The sequence below is a fragment of the Trachinotus anak genome, unplaced genomic scaffold, assembly GCF_046630095.1.
Source record: "Trachinotus anak isolate AG129_WGS33_773 ecotype Australia unplaced genomic scaffold, CSIRO_AGI_Tana_v1 ptg000004l, whole genome shotgun sequence".
In the NCBI taxonomy this organism is placed as follows: domain Eukaryota; kingdom Metazoa; phylum Chordata; class Actinopteri; order Carangiformes; family Carangidae; genus Trachinotus; species Trachinotus anak.
This window is the reverse complement of record NW_027273855.1, coordinates 18,874,399-18,893,688: the sequence shown is the minus strand read 5'-3', so window position 1 is coordinate 18,893,688 and position 19,290 is coordinate 18,874,399. Positions and strand designations below refer to the sequence as shown.

The 19,290-nt window shown below is 44.4% G+C and overlaps 1 protein-coding gene across 4 annotated transcripts in view; it reads left to right on the top strand.

Moving 5' to 3' along the window:
• The window catches only part of LOC139620784 (protein bicaudal D homolog 2-like), a 43,621-nt gene that overhangs the window by 1,336 nt on the left and 22,995 nt on the right, over positions 1–19,290 (top strand). For all 4 annotated transcript variants that reach the window (XM_071476654.1, XM_071476653.1, XM_071476652.1 and 1 more), the window contains exon 2: positions 16,537–16,749. In XM_071476654.1, coding sequence (XP_071332755.1) covers positions 16,537–16,749 — 213 coding nt within the window. The remainder of the gene's footprint in view (positions 1–16,536; positions 16,750–19,290) is intronic.

Below are 19,290 nucleotides of genomic sequence, written 5' to 3'. Positions count from 1 at the left end.
TGAATTTTTGAACCTTCCCGCTCAGAAGAGAGAGGGATGAACAACTTGCAGAGGAAAACCGACGAGTTATGACCCTTTGGGAATGGAAAGAATGTTGAGAGTGACGGTTCAAGCTGGGCTAGAGAGTCAGATAAAGGATGTGCCTGTTTTTTCTGAACAGTGGCCGGACCTATTCCCTACTGTTGTATCACACTGTGAAACTAGAGCAGCAGTTTGTCAGTGTGTTGTGATTTAGATGGAGAGAAGTATTGCTTCACAGTGACGTTAGACAGACAGTCCCGCCAACGGCTGAGGCCTCTGACTTTTTCCCTGGCCACAGTTCCCGCTCTGACACAGGCTTGTTCATGGTTGCTCACATCCTCCTTTGAGATATGGGTTCTTCCCGTGTCCTTCTACAAGGCCAGGCAACCAATAGCTGACAAAGCTGACTGTGTGGTAAACCCCTTCTTGCCATGCCAGAAATCTGTTCCTCACACCCATGGGTTTTTGTGCTTTTCAGAGGAGAGACACATAGAGAGGTTTTCAGCTCTCTGCTTCCCCCCTCTTCTCTCTGTCTGTCTTCCAGTGGCCCTCTCTCTTACTAGTGGCTGCTATTGCAGAAAGGAGGAGGTCTCGGGGCTGTCTCAGCAACTCCTGCTTAGATTCCCATGCATTTCTTTGGCAAGGAGGCCTCGCTCTGCCACAGAGGAATGACAGCAAAAAGCTCTGAATAGAAGAAACAGACTGGAAACGGTTTGAAAGAGTCCCCATGGCAGCAAACAAAAAGCGAATAAAAGAAACAGGGACATTTTCTGGAGATTTCTTTTTTCAAAATATGCTCGTTTAAGAGAAGAAGCACTCGTTGTGTGTCTGTTAGGACTCCTGAATTGTGTCTAATCTGTCTTTCTGTGTCATAAGGGGGGGACAAACATCCCTCTGTATGGGCAATAAACTCAATTGTTTGCTGTGGCAGAGGTTCTTTCTTTTGCCTTGGGCTTGGGTTATGCTGGCTGTAGATCACTGATCAGATGTTAACATTTGAAAGACTATAGACTATGGTCCTTTATCCTTCTACCCCCTACACCCCCACCCCCCATCCCCCCAGTCCAGCCTCTGTGTGAAGGGCAGAAGTGATGCTATCACAAGAGAAATACAAACACATTCTTCTGACATCCCTCTCACTTCCTCTTTATTGTCTGTAGGAGAACAGTCAGTAAGGGGGAGCAAACACAAGATAAGCTACTGTCGCAGCAGGGGCTGAAAATAAAGCTTATCTCAGTGGACGGTTTCCACTTGAAAATCCTAATGTATGATTCGAGATATCATGACAAGACAAATGTCAAATTAATCAGTGTCACGCGCTTGCTCTGATTGTTGGGGGATGTTTTTGAGTAGGCGGGTCAAACTGACCAGTGTGACTTTGTCTGCAGCTGCTGTTAAAGCACATATGAGAGTTATTTGTTTGGTCAGGTACAAATACCAGGTTGTCTTAAGTACATGGCTACTATTTACACAATTGGCAGCAATGTTTGGAAGTCTCTTTTCTTTTCGAGGACCTCGGCAGTCTGGAATGGATTGTCTGGGAGATTTACAGAGTAGCTCAACACAGGACCCTCTCCAGTGACCGCAAACCTCTCCTTTCACTCATTGGCATGCACAAACACAACACAATAGAAAATAGCTCAGATTTATGTGTTTTCGGAGTGATTTAAATGCCCAGATACTACTCTTTTGTCTCGGTTTGGACAGAGACAATCGATCAGAAATCATCATGACAGAGTGGCAAACTTCCACTGCCATTTAGCGAGTCCTCACCTCCCCTTGGGCAGGACGCTGATTTTCACACGTAAACACACCCCCACGTACATGCTACTCTTGAGGCAGGAAGATGGAGGAATTCTGTGCACTGCTGTTGCTTAGTAACCTCACAGCTCTGTGATTGAATTGGAACAGCCGTGCTGCTTCCTCAGCAGGTGCTGCTTTCTGAGTTTGCACACAGCTAGCTCTAGTGGCATATACACACATGGTAAATTGCTGGAAGTAACCATTTGTTGGTTAATGGTGTTTATAGGACGTTCCTGTATGTTCTCTTATGTAGATTTCATATTTACATGAATAATATATCTATATGCCGTCTTATCATTGGCCATCATCAACTTTCCTGTACATTGACATCCGTCACCACGGTTACCGCTATGAATATTTTGATTTCCCCTTAACATTATCCATCTTCTCCCTCTTTCACTCCTCTACACTAGCCTAACAGAGAGGTCCATCTGCTGGTACATAATGAGTCACTTGGCCCTCCCCACCCTGTGCGAACTCTTGGACACCTGGGCTAAGACTTAGTATGACCACTTGCCTGGTCATGTATTATGATGATGCAACTTTTCCTCAAGGAAATTGAATTTGACACCCAGTGCGTTTTATCTTTAAGTCAACAGCTGATTTCTACATCATAAACAGCACGTTCTTCAAACAGTGCTCCGATAAAGGCCCCCTTGCACGCCTGGCTGCTAATGATAGATACCATTAAGCTGCGTGGACTTTTACCCAGTTATCGCACAGACTGCAGAGTACAGATTCGGGCACACGGTAAAAGGAGCTAATGACATTAGACACTGCAGCAGTGTAAGAGCATGCGGTGGTGTTCCCTCAGCTGTTGCTGATATTCTTAAGTTAAGCCACTCAGATGACATCATGTGCCACACCTCCACCGGGTAATGCAGTTCTGAGGGAGGAGTGTATAGTCTGCGCCTGTATGGAGAACTGGAGAGGTTTTGTTGTGTGTGGTGGTCTCGATGTTTAGCCCGTCGGCCTTCCTCACATCTGTGTGAATGAAATAAGATTGAACACAGTGGCTACAAAGGCGTCTTCTCTCCAAAGATAACAAACCCGTACAGCATCTCAGTGTCCTTACTTTATCCTATATTTTTTTCTGATACTGGTCCTTTATTTTACAGACACTTAGTTAATGGCATTTTAACAAAGGCCCTAAAGCTCCTAGGGTCCTTGCTACATTGCAATGATTGTCAGAGACCACACTGAAGTCACTGAGTCACCCACAGACCCTGCAACTCTCCTATCAGTGTAGCGGCAGCTGTGTACTGTGTTGTGGAATTCAACCAGACAATCAGAACCCTAAATATTGTTAAGCTCAGTAAAACCTGGGTTCTCTGTGTGTCCCTTTGTGTGTTTGAGTCCATTGGGGTTAACGGGTCTTGGGTGTCACAGATGAAGAGAGGGTTAAATGCAGAACAGAACACAGTGTATGACAAAGGAGAGACTGAGAGAGGCGTCCCATTGTGGTTACATTTGAAAGGATTGGTCACTTTTGTCTCTTTTGAAATAGCAGATCACTAAAGGATATATCCCAATGTCCTTAAACAAAGATATCTGGTGTGACACTAAGCCCTTTCTGTGGTGTTAAATGGGTTGGATGCTGATTGGACATCAGTTGAAAATACAAGAAAAACCCATCTGGTCGCTTATATGATGAGTCATAAATAAAGTCGGGCTCATATATTTGGATTGCCACACTGGGCCACATTTCATCACCAGCTGCCCCTCTCAGGCTCTCATAATCTTTCTTTTTTCTTTCTTTAGCCATTTGTGTAGCTTATCACAAACTCCCAGTCCTTATTATTATTATTATTATTGTTCAAGACACCTCACTCAATCGTTGTCTGTGTTGTGTTCTTCTATTTGTTACATAGCATCTGCTAAACCTTTCAGCATTGTTTGGGGTATTCTGATAGGCCCTTTTATCCATAATATCTTTTACCGGACAGCAAGACTGCAGTTAAGGGGTAATCTTTTCTAAATGGCACTAAATAAAGTCCCAAATCCCCTCCCCTCTGGGCCTAAGAGGATGAATCCCAGCCGCTATGCACAGGGCTTACAGAGGTCTGGGAGTCTGCCAGGGCCAGCCACACTCATCAGACTCCATAGCCCGGGCCAGGTAGGTGCATATTGGGGTAATGCTGCACAGAGGCTGTCAGGTGCTCTCTGGAAACTGCCCTGTTCTCTCTCACCTGGCCCAGTAGCCTACTCCAGTGGCTGCCAAACCCAGCAGTCTGTTCTGAGTGCTGTCAGGCCTGGCAGTCTCCTACATGAATCTCCGCCTCAGTACAGCTCAACAAATCATTGTTATGACCACCCGCACAATCATTTTGTAAAAATTTTCCACTGTAAATTTTATTAAGTGTCCAGACAGGCTCTGGTCTCTCCACAAGAGCCACTTGAGGACAGCCATATGGTATTGCAGAGTAATGAAAGAACCATTCCGCCTAGTTTTAGGTATAGTGCCCCACTGCTAATCTGTAATGATTATAAGAGCTTTTGTCCATAGCTCTGATAAACAAAATACCATCAGCACCCTTCCACGGTTCAAGTAGAGGCCGTATTTACTCTGCAGCATGAGTGGGTGGCTGTGTGAATGCTCCAGGTCTCAGTCAGTGAATTGTTTGGCCTGCTTGAAATGTTTTTGGGCGTCATATTTGAAGAGTGGTGTGTTTGTGAAGTGTGTTTAAATGAAAATAATCATGACTCTGTTAAGTCCTGCACAGGCAGGGGGTGGTGTAGAAGGAACATATATTCAGTGGTCTTGGTATGTAGGAGTTTATAGGCATGACTAACATGACTAAGGTCATTTAATCAAACTGCCTGTCAGAAGTTGTTGTTGTTGTGTACTGATAGAAGAGCATAGCATTGTGTCTGTTCTGTTATTATCTAATATTGTGTGCGTCATCAGGTCACCCTCAGAGACCTGCCCTCTGGCTACTCTAAATAAGGATGAAGTTATTAAGTAAGAAAGTTAAATAATCCACATTAAGTGTGTCCATACAATTTAACCCAAGCATAGTTGAACAGCAGTGAAGTGGGTGATTTTATTTTGAGTATTTCCTTTAAGTTACAGTTACTGTAACAGTTACAATTATTACACATAGTAAAATTTATACGTTTTAAAATACCCTATGTAAAGACTTCTGCCAAAGATTCGCATAAGTCAAAAGTGTGCGTAGAGAAGCGGTATGGCAGCCCAGCAGGGTCATGATTCTAGCGGTGTAATCCAATTACTGAAGACTAGGGCTGGATCAGGCAGGAGTCCTGGCTAAAAGCAGGGGATGAGGTCATAGTAATGACTGTATGCCTCTGACAATACAACATGGTTCACCCAGCCAATAGGCCACTCTCCGGTTTCCATTCTCCTGCACAGCATAACAACTATAAACTATTATAAATCCGTCAACAAAGAACCCTGTGTGCACTCACGTGAGTGGCCATTGTGTGTGCAAGAAACACAATGGCTACTTATCCCTACTCTACTACATGTCCAGTTGTCCTGTGTAGTTTCATTATCTCTTGCTTTGCATATTTTACTTTCAACAGCCGCTTTAACCTAAGCCAACCATATATTTTACATTTATCAACACAATTTTTTGGCTCTCTTTATTAATTTAATTTGGATTAAATTGATTAGAATTATTTGTTTGGACTTTTTTTATGGGTATAGTTTGTTTTCATTAAAAAATAACACATTAGATAACTGTGTTAGGTAACCGTTAGGTAAGTTTGCTCCACAGTCACATTACCTTGCTGCATACACTTTTTGTAACTCAAGGTACTGTGTTACATCATGTTTGAGACAGATACTCCATTTGTCTGTTAAATCACACGCTCTAGTCAGCTGTAGGCCTATGAACTACTTTTATGGTCGGCTTAACCAGTTCAAACGACGGACATATTTATTTGTTTCCGAGACTCTGGTGTCTTACGTAAACCGATGAATCAGCTCGGCATGTGGGTAGAGTATAACTTTGTGCCTGAGTTTGTTCTGAACCCTGCCTGCATCATCCCTTTAATAGAGTCTTTAGATTAAGTCTTTGGGCTGTGTCATATTGTCCACAGAATCCAAGCAACATGATCAGCACAGAATGGCATATGAAAACATGTCCCTATTGGCTGTTTATAGCTGTGTGTTTTGCTATAAATCTTGGCTATGGGTAACCATAAGAGCCCTGACAGAGTCTAGGCAAAGTTCAACCAAATCGTCCTTCTTTCCTCCTATTGAAATCAGTCACAACTCCACTCCCCTGCCCTCCGATCTGCATCCTGTTTACTTGTGAGGAGTCTGGCTTCTTACAGCGGATGAGGAAGCATATGAAATATGACTCTGTATCAATCCGGATATCTTTTAGTGGATCAGAGGAAATGACCACATGAGGTTCATGAGGTTACCACTGTCATCTGTGTTGAACAACAGACATGGAATAAGTCTCAACAATAAAGATTTTTTTTTTTTATTCTTGCCTTTCCTGCTGTGTTAACATCAACACTCATTATGCTGCATTTCCTTTCTCATTATGTTGCTCTGGGCATTACCACAGCAACAGAGACAGGAACGGACTTCCAATAACCTTATAGATTCACCTAGCTAAACCATTTAATATAATTTATTTTATGCCTTAAAAGCTGCCCATAATTTTTTCATATATATGTAATAAATTAAATACATTGGGCTTGGTCATCGGCAGGTTTTACAGACATTCCATATGCATTGAAAACATTTTAACCTTGATAAAGGTGGATTTGCTGGTTTCCACCAGCAACCATATGAGCTCCATAGTAAGCAATAAGAAACATGCAAAAAAAAAAAGCAAATGTTGATGTCCTTTTAAACCAACACATTTCCCTACATTGAAGAAGCTTATGACACATAAGCTATATTGAGTTTTGAAACGAAAGATAAGAGAGGGGGGTGAAGTATATTAGCATATATGACAAGCAGGAATTAACTTGCGGTAGCTTTAAGTGGACAGATGGTGGGTGCCCCCAACCCCATCCCTTGATATGCACACACACATGCACACATATCTAAATAGTATGACTTGCCCCACCCATATCCTCCCACTAAAGAGGGCTTTTGTTGTTTAGTTTCTTCTCTGTGGTTTGTACCAGGGCATTTTCTGGTTTAGTGCAGGAGATGAAGAGATCAGGGATGAGATGTAAACACACAGTGTTCTGTTTTTTACATGACACACCCATCTCCGGTTCCTCTGAAATTCTACATAGTCCACTCATCTCAATTATCCCCCGACTGCCAGAGGAGCGCTTCCCATCTCACCTAAATTAATTAAACCAGAGGGCAGATTCTGGAAAGCATCTCCTCGTTTTAATAGGCCATCTATTCAAACATTAGCAAACTCAATTTCAAAGGGTTGTCCCTTCGCCCTGGGGGTCCTTCAACACCACAGTGCAATCAGAGAACAGCAGTATGTCTACATTCTCTCCACACCCCATACCCACTCCCCGCCACCATCACCCTCGCCTCCTCCTCATTCCTATTGTAAATAGGCTAGTGGGCCCGGGGTCTCCCTGTCGCAGTGTACCCAAGTCTCATGGAGTCCACGCTTTGAAACCCTCAGGCACGATAGAACAGGGGAGAGAGAGGGAGGGCGGAAATGGGAACAGAAAAGGGGTAAGAGGGAGGGGAGATAAGAGTTGTATAGTCAGGCAGGGGGCAGGCTGTACAGCAATAACAACATTAGAGTTTGGGCTCAGAGAGAGACAGGAGAGGAGGGGTTTTAATTGGATGTGTGCCAGTCTCTCAGGGGTCCTGGAGAAATGGGGATAGCAGACAGAGAAAGGGAGAGAAGTTTTTTGAGGGAGGGGCACTGGGCAATGCAAGGGTTTCCTGTGGGAACCAGTGTGCTCTCTTTTAGATGGGAGGAGAACAGGGGTTCCTCTATCAGCTGGCGTAATGAGTTTAAAGTGCTGAATTAAAACCAGCTATATTTTTTTTCGCAAAAAACATAGCAACATAGAGCAGTCTGCTGTTTTCCCTCATGTGTGCAGCGTTCACTTTAGGCCATTGTGTGTTGGCTTATCTTTCATCTTCCTCCATTATTGTTCCTTGAATACTCGACCAACATGTTGGTGGAGAGAGACTGAGGTATTGTAGCACGGATTGTACTGAGCATGGAATGAAAGAACTTATTGTTACTGCAAACCAAAGTCAACAATTTGTGTGCTGTATTCAGATACTGTTTTCTGTTTAACCTTGGGATGTATTTGCACACAGATATGATCTATTATGGGCACAGTGGTAGTGAGATGAGTGAGCCCCCACCTCATTCTTTACAAACTGACATGGTCTCATATGGAAGGCTTGCCGCCCTGACCCAAGACTTAACCTCACTGGTAGAGTGTATATGCGCTCACACCGTCACATACAGGTTTTAATTACTGCAAATAGGGAATAGAGGTCATTAGTCTCTGTCTGGCTGGGAGCAAGGGCAGGACCTGCCCAAGAGACCATCCTCTGGGTTTGGTGAATGCAGGGATAGGAGAGGAGAGTCAGGGACAGCACATGGAAGAGATTGGAGCGATACCTCTAGCCTTGTTCATAACTGAAGTGGTGGAAAAAATTGACAGAGTAGATCAGGAATGATGAATAGCTGTGTTCAAGTGGCAACGCATGAGGCACCCTTTGACTGAAAACCTCAGGAAGAAGGCAAATGAAGTTTCTGCCGTCCCTCCCCCACCGTGTCAATTCACCCTGATTGATTAGACATGTCGCAGCACAAATGGATGTGGCCGGGACGATAAGGGGAAATGCATTAGGGTATAATATACAGCATTTATCTAATAAATGCCTGTTGGTCAGGATACACCCTCTGCCCTGAACAAATGCACAAACAAATAGATTCATTGTTAACTTCACCTTCCACCTTCTTCCTGCAAACCTGACCATGGACTTTGGAGGAAAACATTATCTCGCGTGTGTGTGTGTGTGTGTGTGTGTGTGTGTGTGTGTGTGTGTGTGTGGGTGTGTCTCTCAGTTCACAAATGTATGCATATGCGTTTACGTGTGTGCCTGACCCCAGCTGCAGCCCCAGCTGCTCCCCTCCTCTGTCCTTTCGGTCAGTAACAGCAAGAGGCTGTTCAACTGTGGAGGTCATATGTAATGGTTCCACAGCGAGCAGAGTCTTTTGGGAAATAGGCTGAAATATACACCAAACAGAGATTCAGTCTGATTCACTGCTTTTTTACAATGATGTAGGGCTTGGCCAGGGAGCACGGAGCAAAAACAAAAATACTTCAAAGCAACCTCAGAGCAGCATGCTCTTTGTGCAAACAGATCTTAGCTTGGAGAGGGATGGTGAGGACTGTTGCCAGAGAAGGAGGGAGGAGAGCAAGCTGTGCTAGGCTGAGCTCTGTAACAGCCATCTGTGTCAGTGGCACCGCTTTGCCCTGCCTTTACTGACCGCCTCTCGCTCTGTCACTGTAATTGGCATAGTAACCATAACGACGGCTGTTCCCCTGGGGTGCGGGCGCGTGGACCTGGGAGATCTCATCCAGACGCAGAGTGTCAGGCAGAAAGGGGGAGCCAGCAGCCTGACTACAGGCAGGCCCAGATAAGGCTGACTTTGCATTGCAAATGCGTGAGGTTGTGAATGCCCCAAACTGGAACGTTGCAGTGATATGAACGATGATAAAGAACCCAGACTCCACCTCAGACGTCGATATGGTGGTGCAATATATCAAACCTATTGAATCTGTGCTCTCCCATGAGACGCTGGCTTTTTCCTTTATTCTGTTGGACATTCAGCAGCTGAACAATAGACCCAGTAAACAGCCAGGGAAAAACAGATCCCTCCTCCTGTTTAATTGACTGCTAAATACTGATGACGAGTATATTTTAAAACCATGTTGTTCATCTCTCACGTTGTGCAAGACAGAACAGGCAGTTTTTCATTGTGGCAAAGAAGAGAGAAACAAAAACAGTAACCCAAGTCAAGACAAACCTTCCCAGGAAACGCTTAACCCCGCTGAAATCTGCTTTTTCTCTAAATGTTGGTAGAGGAACATGGTTTGTTTTTAGGCTCATCTTGTATTTCACTCATGAGTGGCATGAAATCGAGCTTTTCTCATGACACTGCCTCTTTAGTATCATGTAAAAGCTGCCTTCATCATTATATTACATACACACTGAAGGCTAAATAAACTGTGCTCCGATCCAGGTTCTTCAGCTCACTGCCAGAGGCATAATGACTGTTTTTACCCTGTAATAACACAGGAGCCAGTCCATGAACACCAGCAGTACAGAGCCTTCAGGCTGACACAGACACAATAATGGCAGTAGGCGGCTTGGTTGTCCTCCTTTTGCAGGTGTTTCACCTTATAAAGGTGACACGTTCTCCTCCCTCAAGCTCCCGTCTTTGTGAACGTGTGATGAATACAGATCAGCAGCATGTTTGAACACGAGGTTTCATCTGACCAAAGACCAACTTCACACAGAATCTGTAACGCAGACCTCAGATTAGAGGCCTGTGTTCGAAGCTGGAATAAAATATGACATGTAGTTTTCCCCAGACAGGTCTGATCAAAGTGTGAACTAACGCTTCATCATTACAGCCTGATGTAAGCGAGGAGAATTTATGCAGAGATTCTGTATCACTGAGCTCCTGCAGCCCAATTAGGCTACTCTGATATATTTGATGGTTGAGGGTGACTTCTTCAGTGAGGCATGTAAAGGGCCTCATGAGTCTGATTAGTACATGACTCATATCTAGAGACCTGTGTGTGTGTGTGTGTGTGTGTGTGTGTGTGTGTGTATGTGTAGATATGTGTGCTTTAATTGCATGTGTCTACTTCTTCCGAGTGGCTCCATCCCCTCCAGTTCTCTCTGTCCTGCCCTGCAACTCAGCAGATCCACAATCTGGCACAGCTTCGTGGTTGTTTTCAGGAGGTTCACGTCCTTTGCACAGAGTCTCGTGATGAGAATATAAAGAAATAAAAGCCAGTCTACTTGAGGCTAAATAATTTCTTTTCAAGGAAATATGTGTCTCGTATGCTCACATGTGGGTATGTTTCTCTAACCTTTGTTTTTCTTATATTCTCTGCGGAGTATTTCTTGCCTTTGGCATGCAGTGCATCTCCTGTATGCGTTGAAAACAGGAGGTGCATGCTTTGTTGGTGGAGCCTGTACAAGGCTTTGAACACCCAGCCTCCAACCTCCTTTATCTCCGAAGGGAGAGCAAGCCCCGACATGGCCGGAGTGCCAGGTGCTGCAGTACGGCTGACTGCGGGGCACACTGGGAAAATTGGAAATGGCGTGCATGTATGCGTGTTGAGTCTGTGAAATTGTCCAGGCCTGTGTGCGAATAATAGCCCAACAGCTCTGTGCTATGCAGTGCATCAATGTGGCTCTGTGCCAGGCAGCGGCTAAATATCTCTGCCTCCCGCATTCGCATTTCTCTCACCTCCTTTTTTTTTTTTTCCTCTCTCCTTCTTTCTCCTCCTGTTTGGCACATATAACACCTCACACATCCAACTGTTAAATATGACAGTTTTTTTCTCCATTTTTTTTAGGATTACCCCTCCTATAATTGTTCTTATTTCTGTGCCTTGGAAAAATGTAGAGTGCCTGGGATTCGCGGGGGGGGGGGGGGGGGGGGGGCTGCATTTAAAGCAGTGGAGAGTTGATCATAATGTCTGTGGATTTGTCGTGGGATGAATGTGAATGTCTTGTCTTTTCCATTTCCATCCCACCCCCACTGAAGTAAATAATTAGCTTCTCTGTTACACATTATAGCGAGAGTTATTGGCTTTGGCATAACATGCACTAATCAGCAACAGTGCTCACGGTAGATTGAGTTAACTAAAACAAGCAATCACACTGCCACGTGAGGTGGGCAGCATTCCTCACAGAACCATGTTATACAGCCTGTTGACTAAGAAATAACACAGTGAGCTATTATGTCCCAAAGAAATGAATTAAGTTTGGTGCAGTGAGGCTGTTTTGTGAAGAATACTGGGTCACCCTGCAGTGCTGGGTCGTGCATATGTGTCGCAGTAAGCCACTGGTCCGACAGATGCCTTTTAACCTGGTGCCCCAAGAGATTTGTATTATGAACAGTTGATAGTGGGCAGCTAAATATAGAATCATCACACACCTCGAAGCTATTTGTCCCTTCAGCGTCGCTGTCTGCGCAGTGGCCTGTGAATAGAGATCGAGAGAGAGAGACGGAAACAGGGAGAAAGACAGCATGTCTCTGTTTATCATCACAAACTGTGAGTCCACGTGAGCTGCGGTTCACGAGGCAGGAGAAGCTATTCAGTGTAGTTTTTTTTTCTTTCTTTCTTTCTTTCTGCTCCACCTCTCTTCCTCCGCGGTCGCCTACAGTGACAACCCTGATAAACACTGACCAGCCTTCAGTGTCGCTGAAACATTGCTGCAGCATCCGGGGTCAACCCCAGCACTCTGACCATCTGTATGAGTAACCAAACTGAGCTAAATGGCATAGTGTTATATTGTTCAGCAGTCACCACAGGCTGTCTTTGTCATAGCACAAGAACGCTGCTGAAGAGACTGAAGATCTCAGCTCAAAATCTGCCCACTCTGTATTTGGCGAAGACCATTCTCATATCAAGATTTGCATCTGGAGGGTGTCTCATCTGGTATCGCACAGAGGGCATGTCCTGTTGTGCCCTGTCTGGCATCATCTAGTGAGATGTCAGCAGGATGCCTCAAAATCAGTGTGTGGATAAAGGAAGCCATCTCACCATTATTCTGTCCTGTCAGATTCAAATGTGACTTTTTCCAAAGGATGTGCCAAAAAAATGATCTCACAGGATGAGACTTTTTTTGTCTCACATTTTTTCTATTGTTAATTTCTCTTGCTTTTCACTTTCCTCAGATTTATCAGCCCATAGAAAACACTACAGTCAGTGGGTCCCTGAGCCTTAAAGTAAAGCAAAATACAAAGCTAATTTCTCCACTATCCCATCTACATGTGATTGTATGTGGGAAAAGTGGTGTTTCTTTTGATCTGGCTCAGCAACAAAGACGTTGTCTGTCTCCTCTCTTTGTTTTATCATATTTCCATTTCTGCTTTTCTGTCTGCCTCTCCTCCTCCTCCTTCTCCTCCTCCTCTTTTCGCAGCACGCTTTGCTTTTCCAGCAGAGCCGGGCAATGAGACCACTGGGGGCTAAATGGAAACTTTAACAATGAGCAGATATAACAGAAGCAGACCCAAATCCAGACTGCCCTAACTGGGTTTTGGTCCTAAGGCAGGGCTTTTCAACAGGACTCCCTCATATTGATTGAAATACTCCTGCCCTCTTAAATCCAGCCCTGTGTACAGTTCATGTGTGTATGCATTAATTTGAGTGCACCCATTGGCTTTGTTCTCCACTCCAGGGGATCTGCAGTAATCATATCTCTTGAGACACCTCACATCCCACTCACTGTTCTCACTTCATGCCACACAAACACAGCTCTCTGGCAGCGGAACAGGAACTGAAAATAGAATTTTAGATGTGGTCTACTCCAGCTCCACGGGGCCTCTGAGACCAGCATCATTGATCTGTTTGTTACCTGTCAGAGACCCGGAGCCCATCTCCCTCCTGCGCTTGACTCACCGGATTAGAGGCACATGTGCAGGAGGATTCTGAGCTGGGGAAACCAGAGTGCACTCTGTGACCTACATTCTCTCTGCTTTCATTTCCTATACCATGTAAGGTGTTGACCGTTAGCAGCAGGGGCTATCGCCTTCAGAAGCAAGTATTTAGCATTTCCCCTCTGTTACTGAACAGGGATCACATCATCAGTGGACTTTGCCTTTGAAGGCTGTGTCTCGGGTCAGATTAGAGGACAACACAACGATCACATCATGTTCCAACATGCTTTGAACACAAACACAAAAGCAGTCTCTGTTGAATCTCAGACGGCCCCGTCAAATAACACACTGTTGTAGCAACATTTGTTTTGCAGAAAGATAAACCGACAGATAGCTGATTGAGTTTAACACCCTGGGTGTAAAAGTAAGCCTCATTACCGGAGAAACCAGTGTTTAGACACAGACTCTAACCAAAATGCAGTCATAGCAACGTGCTCCTTCCTTAAATTAGTCTGCATTCATGCACCCACGCAGGCGCCTTTATTTATACTTTTGAACATTTCCTTGTGTTAATCATATGACTAGATCCTCTGTTGAGGCGTGAGCAATGTTTGGGGAAGTGCTGAAATAATTTTGATGGCTAAGATCTGAGGTGGCTCGTCTCATTTAATCAACTCCACAGTCACATGATGCTTTTGATCGGTCATGATGGACTTTGATCCTCCTCACATGGCAACCTAGAGAATAAAGAGCAGCCCAGCGGGGAGGCTAACCTCCACCCGTAATGCACTCATCTGGAATCAGAACTCGTGTTCTATAGAGCAATAGATCTCCTAAATTATTGACTTCTCCTTGTGTAGCATCATAACTTTTGCTGTAGTTGTCTGTGAGGAAAATCGCTGAGGAAATCTGGTCTAAATGACTAAAGACCTGCCTTTGATTAGCTTTACAAGAGATTAATAATCCATGCTCACATATCTGATGTTAAAAAAAAAACAAAAAACTGCAACATATGGCGAGCTAAAGATGAATTATAAATTGGGTAGGCAGCTCACTGTGAGATTATAGGCTTGGTCGCGTGCGTCCCCAATTTACCCTCCCCTAAAAGTATCCTAAACCCACGCTTGGGGAGCTGAGATTAAAGACCTTGGGTCAGTGGGTTTTTGGTCAGAGGCTCTGCTTTATGTTTGAAGGACAGGACTCTTAGATTGGATTGATTGGAGTCCCTTCGATATCCACTATGCGCCAAGATTATAATGACGGGATTCCCCCTGGTTTCTGATTAGGTTAATCCTGCCTCTTGTAATGACTTTCTAATCAAATGCAGACTCCTGCTGATGAATGGTGTGATTTCTGGAGGGGAGGGAGGAGGTGGGGAAGGTATGAGGGAAGTTATTCAACCAACGCTCTTATCTAGAGTTACTGACATTAGTTGTTTATTGACAGACATGTTGACTGTCAACCTTGGTTATAAGATTACTGAAGCACCTCCCAGTGGTTAGAGCACCTTGATGATGTTGGTGTGTTGTAGAGCAGCAACTAGTGATTATAAATTGATTATTTTATAAATTAATCTGAAGATTGTTCTTTTGATGAACTTAATCTATTGTCTGGGCCCAAAAAAAAAAATAGCTTGTTTTGTCCGGCCCACAGTCAAAAATATGTTCTGTCAGGTAAGACAAATCCTCCCAGTTGAGCTGAAATAAGGCTTTATTTGACATTTTGTTACTTAAATTCTTATTCAATTCTTAATCAATCATCAAAATAGTTTCTGTTTAATTTTCTGTCACTCAATGAGTCAAGTAATTTCACATCTAGTGTGTTGGATCAGTGGGTATTTGATCTTACTGGGTGAAAATGTTGGCCGTTATCAGTTCATCTGTAAAAGTACTGGGACATTTTTTTCAGTGCATTCGCTCAGTAGGCATGAGCAGTAGTGTGTTTGCTCACAAGGAGGTTTGCCCATAGATGTTTCTTCTAAATAAATCACACGGTGCCACAGCGTGAGAGTTCAACTGCTCATCTTTGCTATCTCCCTGTACGGAGCGCCATCTTTCCTGGAATGTGAGAGATATTCTCTTGCCACCATGCACGAGACATGATGTCACGCACTTCTGTAACCCATTAAACTAGTTTTACACATTCACATATTCGCCCTGCAAGTAGGTCAGTTCGACTAATACAAATTTCCAGATTTTCCTTACTGGGATTAAGACAATATGTAGTGAAAGAGAGGAAATCCTGCAGCAGCCAGTCACGTGCAGATGTGAGGGAGTAGCAGGTCAGAGGGATGAGAGTGTGTGGTGCAGATGCAAACAAGGTCAGATATTGTGCCTCAGGTGATTTCAGATTACTGGCTGCGCTCGAGCTGTGAGGCGAGATGAGAATCAGAATTTCCATTGGATCACCGGTGGTTACAGGATTGGAAATGAAATCTGTAATCAGTGGGCTGATTATTTTGAGAAGGGAGGGAGTAGTCTAACCCAGATTCTGCTGCAGTCATGGTCTCTCTCTCTCTCTCTCTCTCTCTCTCTCCCCCTCTTCTGTATCTGTCCACATTTATTTGTCACTGCCTTGCAGACCATTAACAAATTAAGGTCAAAATTAATGCAGCACTAATAATAGTCAAATGGTGTTTCATTTTGCACAGTCAAACTACAGTCCTGTTCTGCACCTTTCAACAGAGAAACCCCACACACACACACACACACACACACACACACACACACACACACACACACACACACACACACACAGAAGGTAGAGGCTAAAACCTATACGTCATTTATAACTATTTTATCTTCATAATCTTCATTCCTTCTGCCCAATCTGTAAACATCAAATATCTGCTGAGGGAAGACGGGATGATGCAGCCCAGATGGAGTCTAACTGATTATCTCCACAGGCGATGGTGGTATTTTGGGAGGGTTTTTTTGGGCCCCTGTCCCCAGCTGAACCACAGTAGAAGAGATCAGTGTCACTTTGAAATGGGCGACTCACAAAGTGAACTCTTTTCGGTTAAAATCCTCGCTTTCATCATCTTAACAGCCAGTTAATGGTTCATCTTCTGATTTATGTTATACCTCTCATGTGGCCATTGAATAGTATTAACAATGCACCAACAACAAATTCTCCTTTACTGTATCTCCAGGCCTTTGGACAAGCCTACTCCAACCACAGGAAGGTGGCAGCAGATGGGGAGAGCCGTGAGGAGTCTCTCATCCAGGAGTCGGCGTGTAAGGAGGCCTACTACGAGCAGAGGGTCCTGGAGCTGCAGACCGAGCTGCGCCAGGCACGCAACATCCTCACCAACACCCAGTCTGAGAATGAACGCCTGAACACCATCTCCCAAGAGATGAGAGAGGTAAGAGAGCGAGGCACAGGGTCAGAAGCACAGATTATTCGCTCCAAGGTGCGGCAGGTGTTGAATTTTACACCGTTTAATTCGGTCAGCTGGAAAAGCATCACCGGATGATGGGGGGGGGCACTTCAATGATTCTTACTGTTCATCAGAAGACAGTTTCTCACGTCAGTACTTTGAAAACGAACTCAGTTCTGGGTTGAAGCAGAGGGCTGCGTCTGCTCTTGTTTGCCCGCAGCTGCTGAAAACAATGGGTGTGTTTGTTGATGCTATCTTCTGTTGAGTTTTTTTATCTGTCTGAAGCTGCAGAAATCATGACGGAAATTCACGGATGATCAATCTCAAGCCCTGTGTGGTTGGGCTCAGGAGGAAACTGGGGCATACGGCATGTCACTGTTTATTACTTTTTATTGGGTGCAAAGAATGAAGTTTCAAATGAAGATCTAAATGACTTGTCCTCTTGGAGCACTAGTCCAAAGACTGAAGTGCAAGCCGATAGATTCATTCACGTTTGATCCTTTCAGTATTACTGTGCAAGCCTGTCTTATTTAGGGTGTGATTGCAGAGTCAGCGGCTTTGTGTTTTTGACATGCTAAGACAAGACTGTAATCACTGTAGGACAGAGAACAAGTTGATTAAAAGCAACACCTTGCCTTCAGGCCTGTGAAGTCCTCCACCCCTGCTGTGATCTAGGACGGAGTTCGAATCACAAATTGAGGAAAAACAATGAGACCGTGAGAAATTTGCTGTTATGCTAAAGACAAACATGATCCTACATGCGTGATTGACAGTTTTAATGTCTTAAATTTGTGTGAACCGCTGCATGACTATAACATTTACCCTTTCGCCCCAGCTGCGACATTAGTGACAAGAAACTCCACCCCAGACAAGCCCTTTACCAGCCTGGTGAATTGTGCTACTGAACAGATCTGAAATCTGTTTGGCTGGAGCATCACCAAGCCATGTCCCCTAAATCCCAGCAAACACACCCTTTACACACACATTCCAGCAAACAAATTAATATTCTGCTCTCCTGAGCTTCCCTAACTATCATAACACAAACCTTTATTGTCTGCGCCCCACTTTGGACAATGTTTGACCTCGCTCACTGCTGCCATTTCCAACAGCTAAATGACCTCATTAAAACAGACATGAGTGAAGTGCAGAGAGCGGGATGCGAGTCTTTGCCAATGGATGTGCGATGTTGCGTGATGAAGTCGGACATGAGGAGACAGGTTGAAGTCAGGCTGACCGAGAGATGTAAGGAGCTCTGAGGAAGCCTGTTTTGACACAAAGACAGGGAGAAATAAAAGAATGGGGGGAAAAAAAAGCTGAACATGGTCTGACAGGACGGCATGGGCAGCCTCTCACCTTCAGATGGGTTTCTTTGACGCAAAGGTCCATGCTCCCTTGACAGTGAAGTAAAGGTTGGAATAATAAAGGGGGCAGGTGGGTTGATTGATTTATTTGACACTCGCAGCTCTAGGTAGGTGCATGGTAAATTACCTACCAGGAGCTATGTTGCTCCAATTGAGGACAACTACATTTTGGTGTTTTAAAATCAATCTTGTATTCATTCCTAGCACAAAGAAAACCCTGGCGCCCTTGTTTTGTTTAAATAGTCAAGTATAGGCCTATATGTGCTTCTCTGCCTATTTTCAGGGGGCTCTTTATCCCCTCCCCTCTGCATAATGCTCTTCTTTTGGAGTAGTTAAACCCATCAGTATTGCAAATCTCCCCATGTTTGTGCACAGCAGATTTAGCCGGGTCCACTGTTGTTGCAGGTCAAGTTGGTAATTCCAGTGTAATTGGTAGGGGGCTGAAGAATGGGCCTCCCCTCCTGAGTTGAGTTTAAAGTCTTTGGCAGACAGCTGCAGGAATTACTGCTGTTTTCTGAGAGTCACTGCTTGAGACAGATGTCAGCAGCGTTTCTTACTGAGATTAGTGAAAAAAGACTTGGTCCCTCACAACGACTTAAGTTCCAGAAAGCTATAAATTCCACTATAATTAGGTCGGCCGCTGCTCAGCTCTGATTTGAAGTTGGTATAAGTTGGGCATTATGGAAACCAGATGTGCCTCACCAGACATGTTTTTGAGTTTCCCTGGATAAAACTGAACTTTCTTCAGTCAGCCAAGAGACGACTTGAACATGATTACTGTCAACAAAGACAAGATGCCTCTTAAATCTCCCACCTGAGGTTATTTGCTCATATCTTTTCTTAGAGAAAAGGGAATACGGTATTTTCTGCATATCTTGATCTACAGCTATGGTGTGACTGGTGTTCCACTGGTGGCCTTCATGATGGCCTTTCTGCAGGTGCCATTCCCATCATACCCTCCCCCATGCAACGCCGTGGGCCCCGGCCAGCTCTAATTGGCTAAATAAAAGAGGCTGGAGTGTAAATCGCCCCATGTATAGGAGATAATGACACCCTTCTAATGGTACTTCTGTGGGTGCTAGGAGTAGTGTGTGTGGCAGGCAAATGGAGGGAGCTTGGGCACTGTGGCTGGCATTGTGACCAGGCTGAAAGAGGTCTTTGTCTC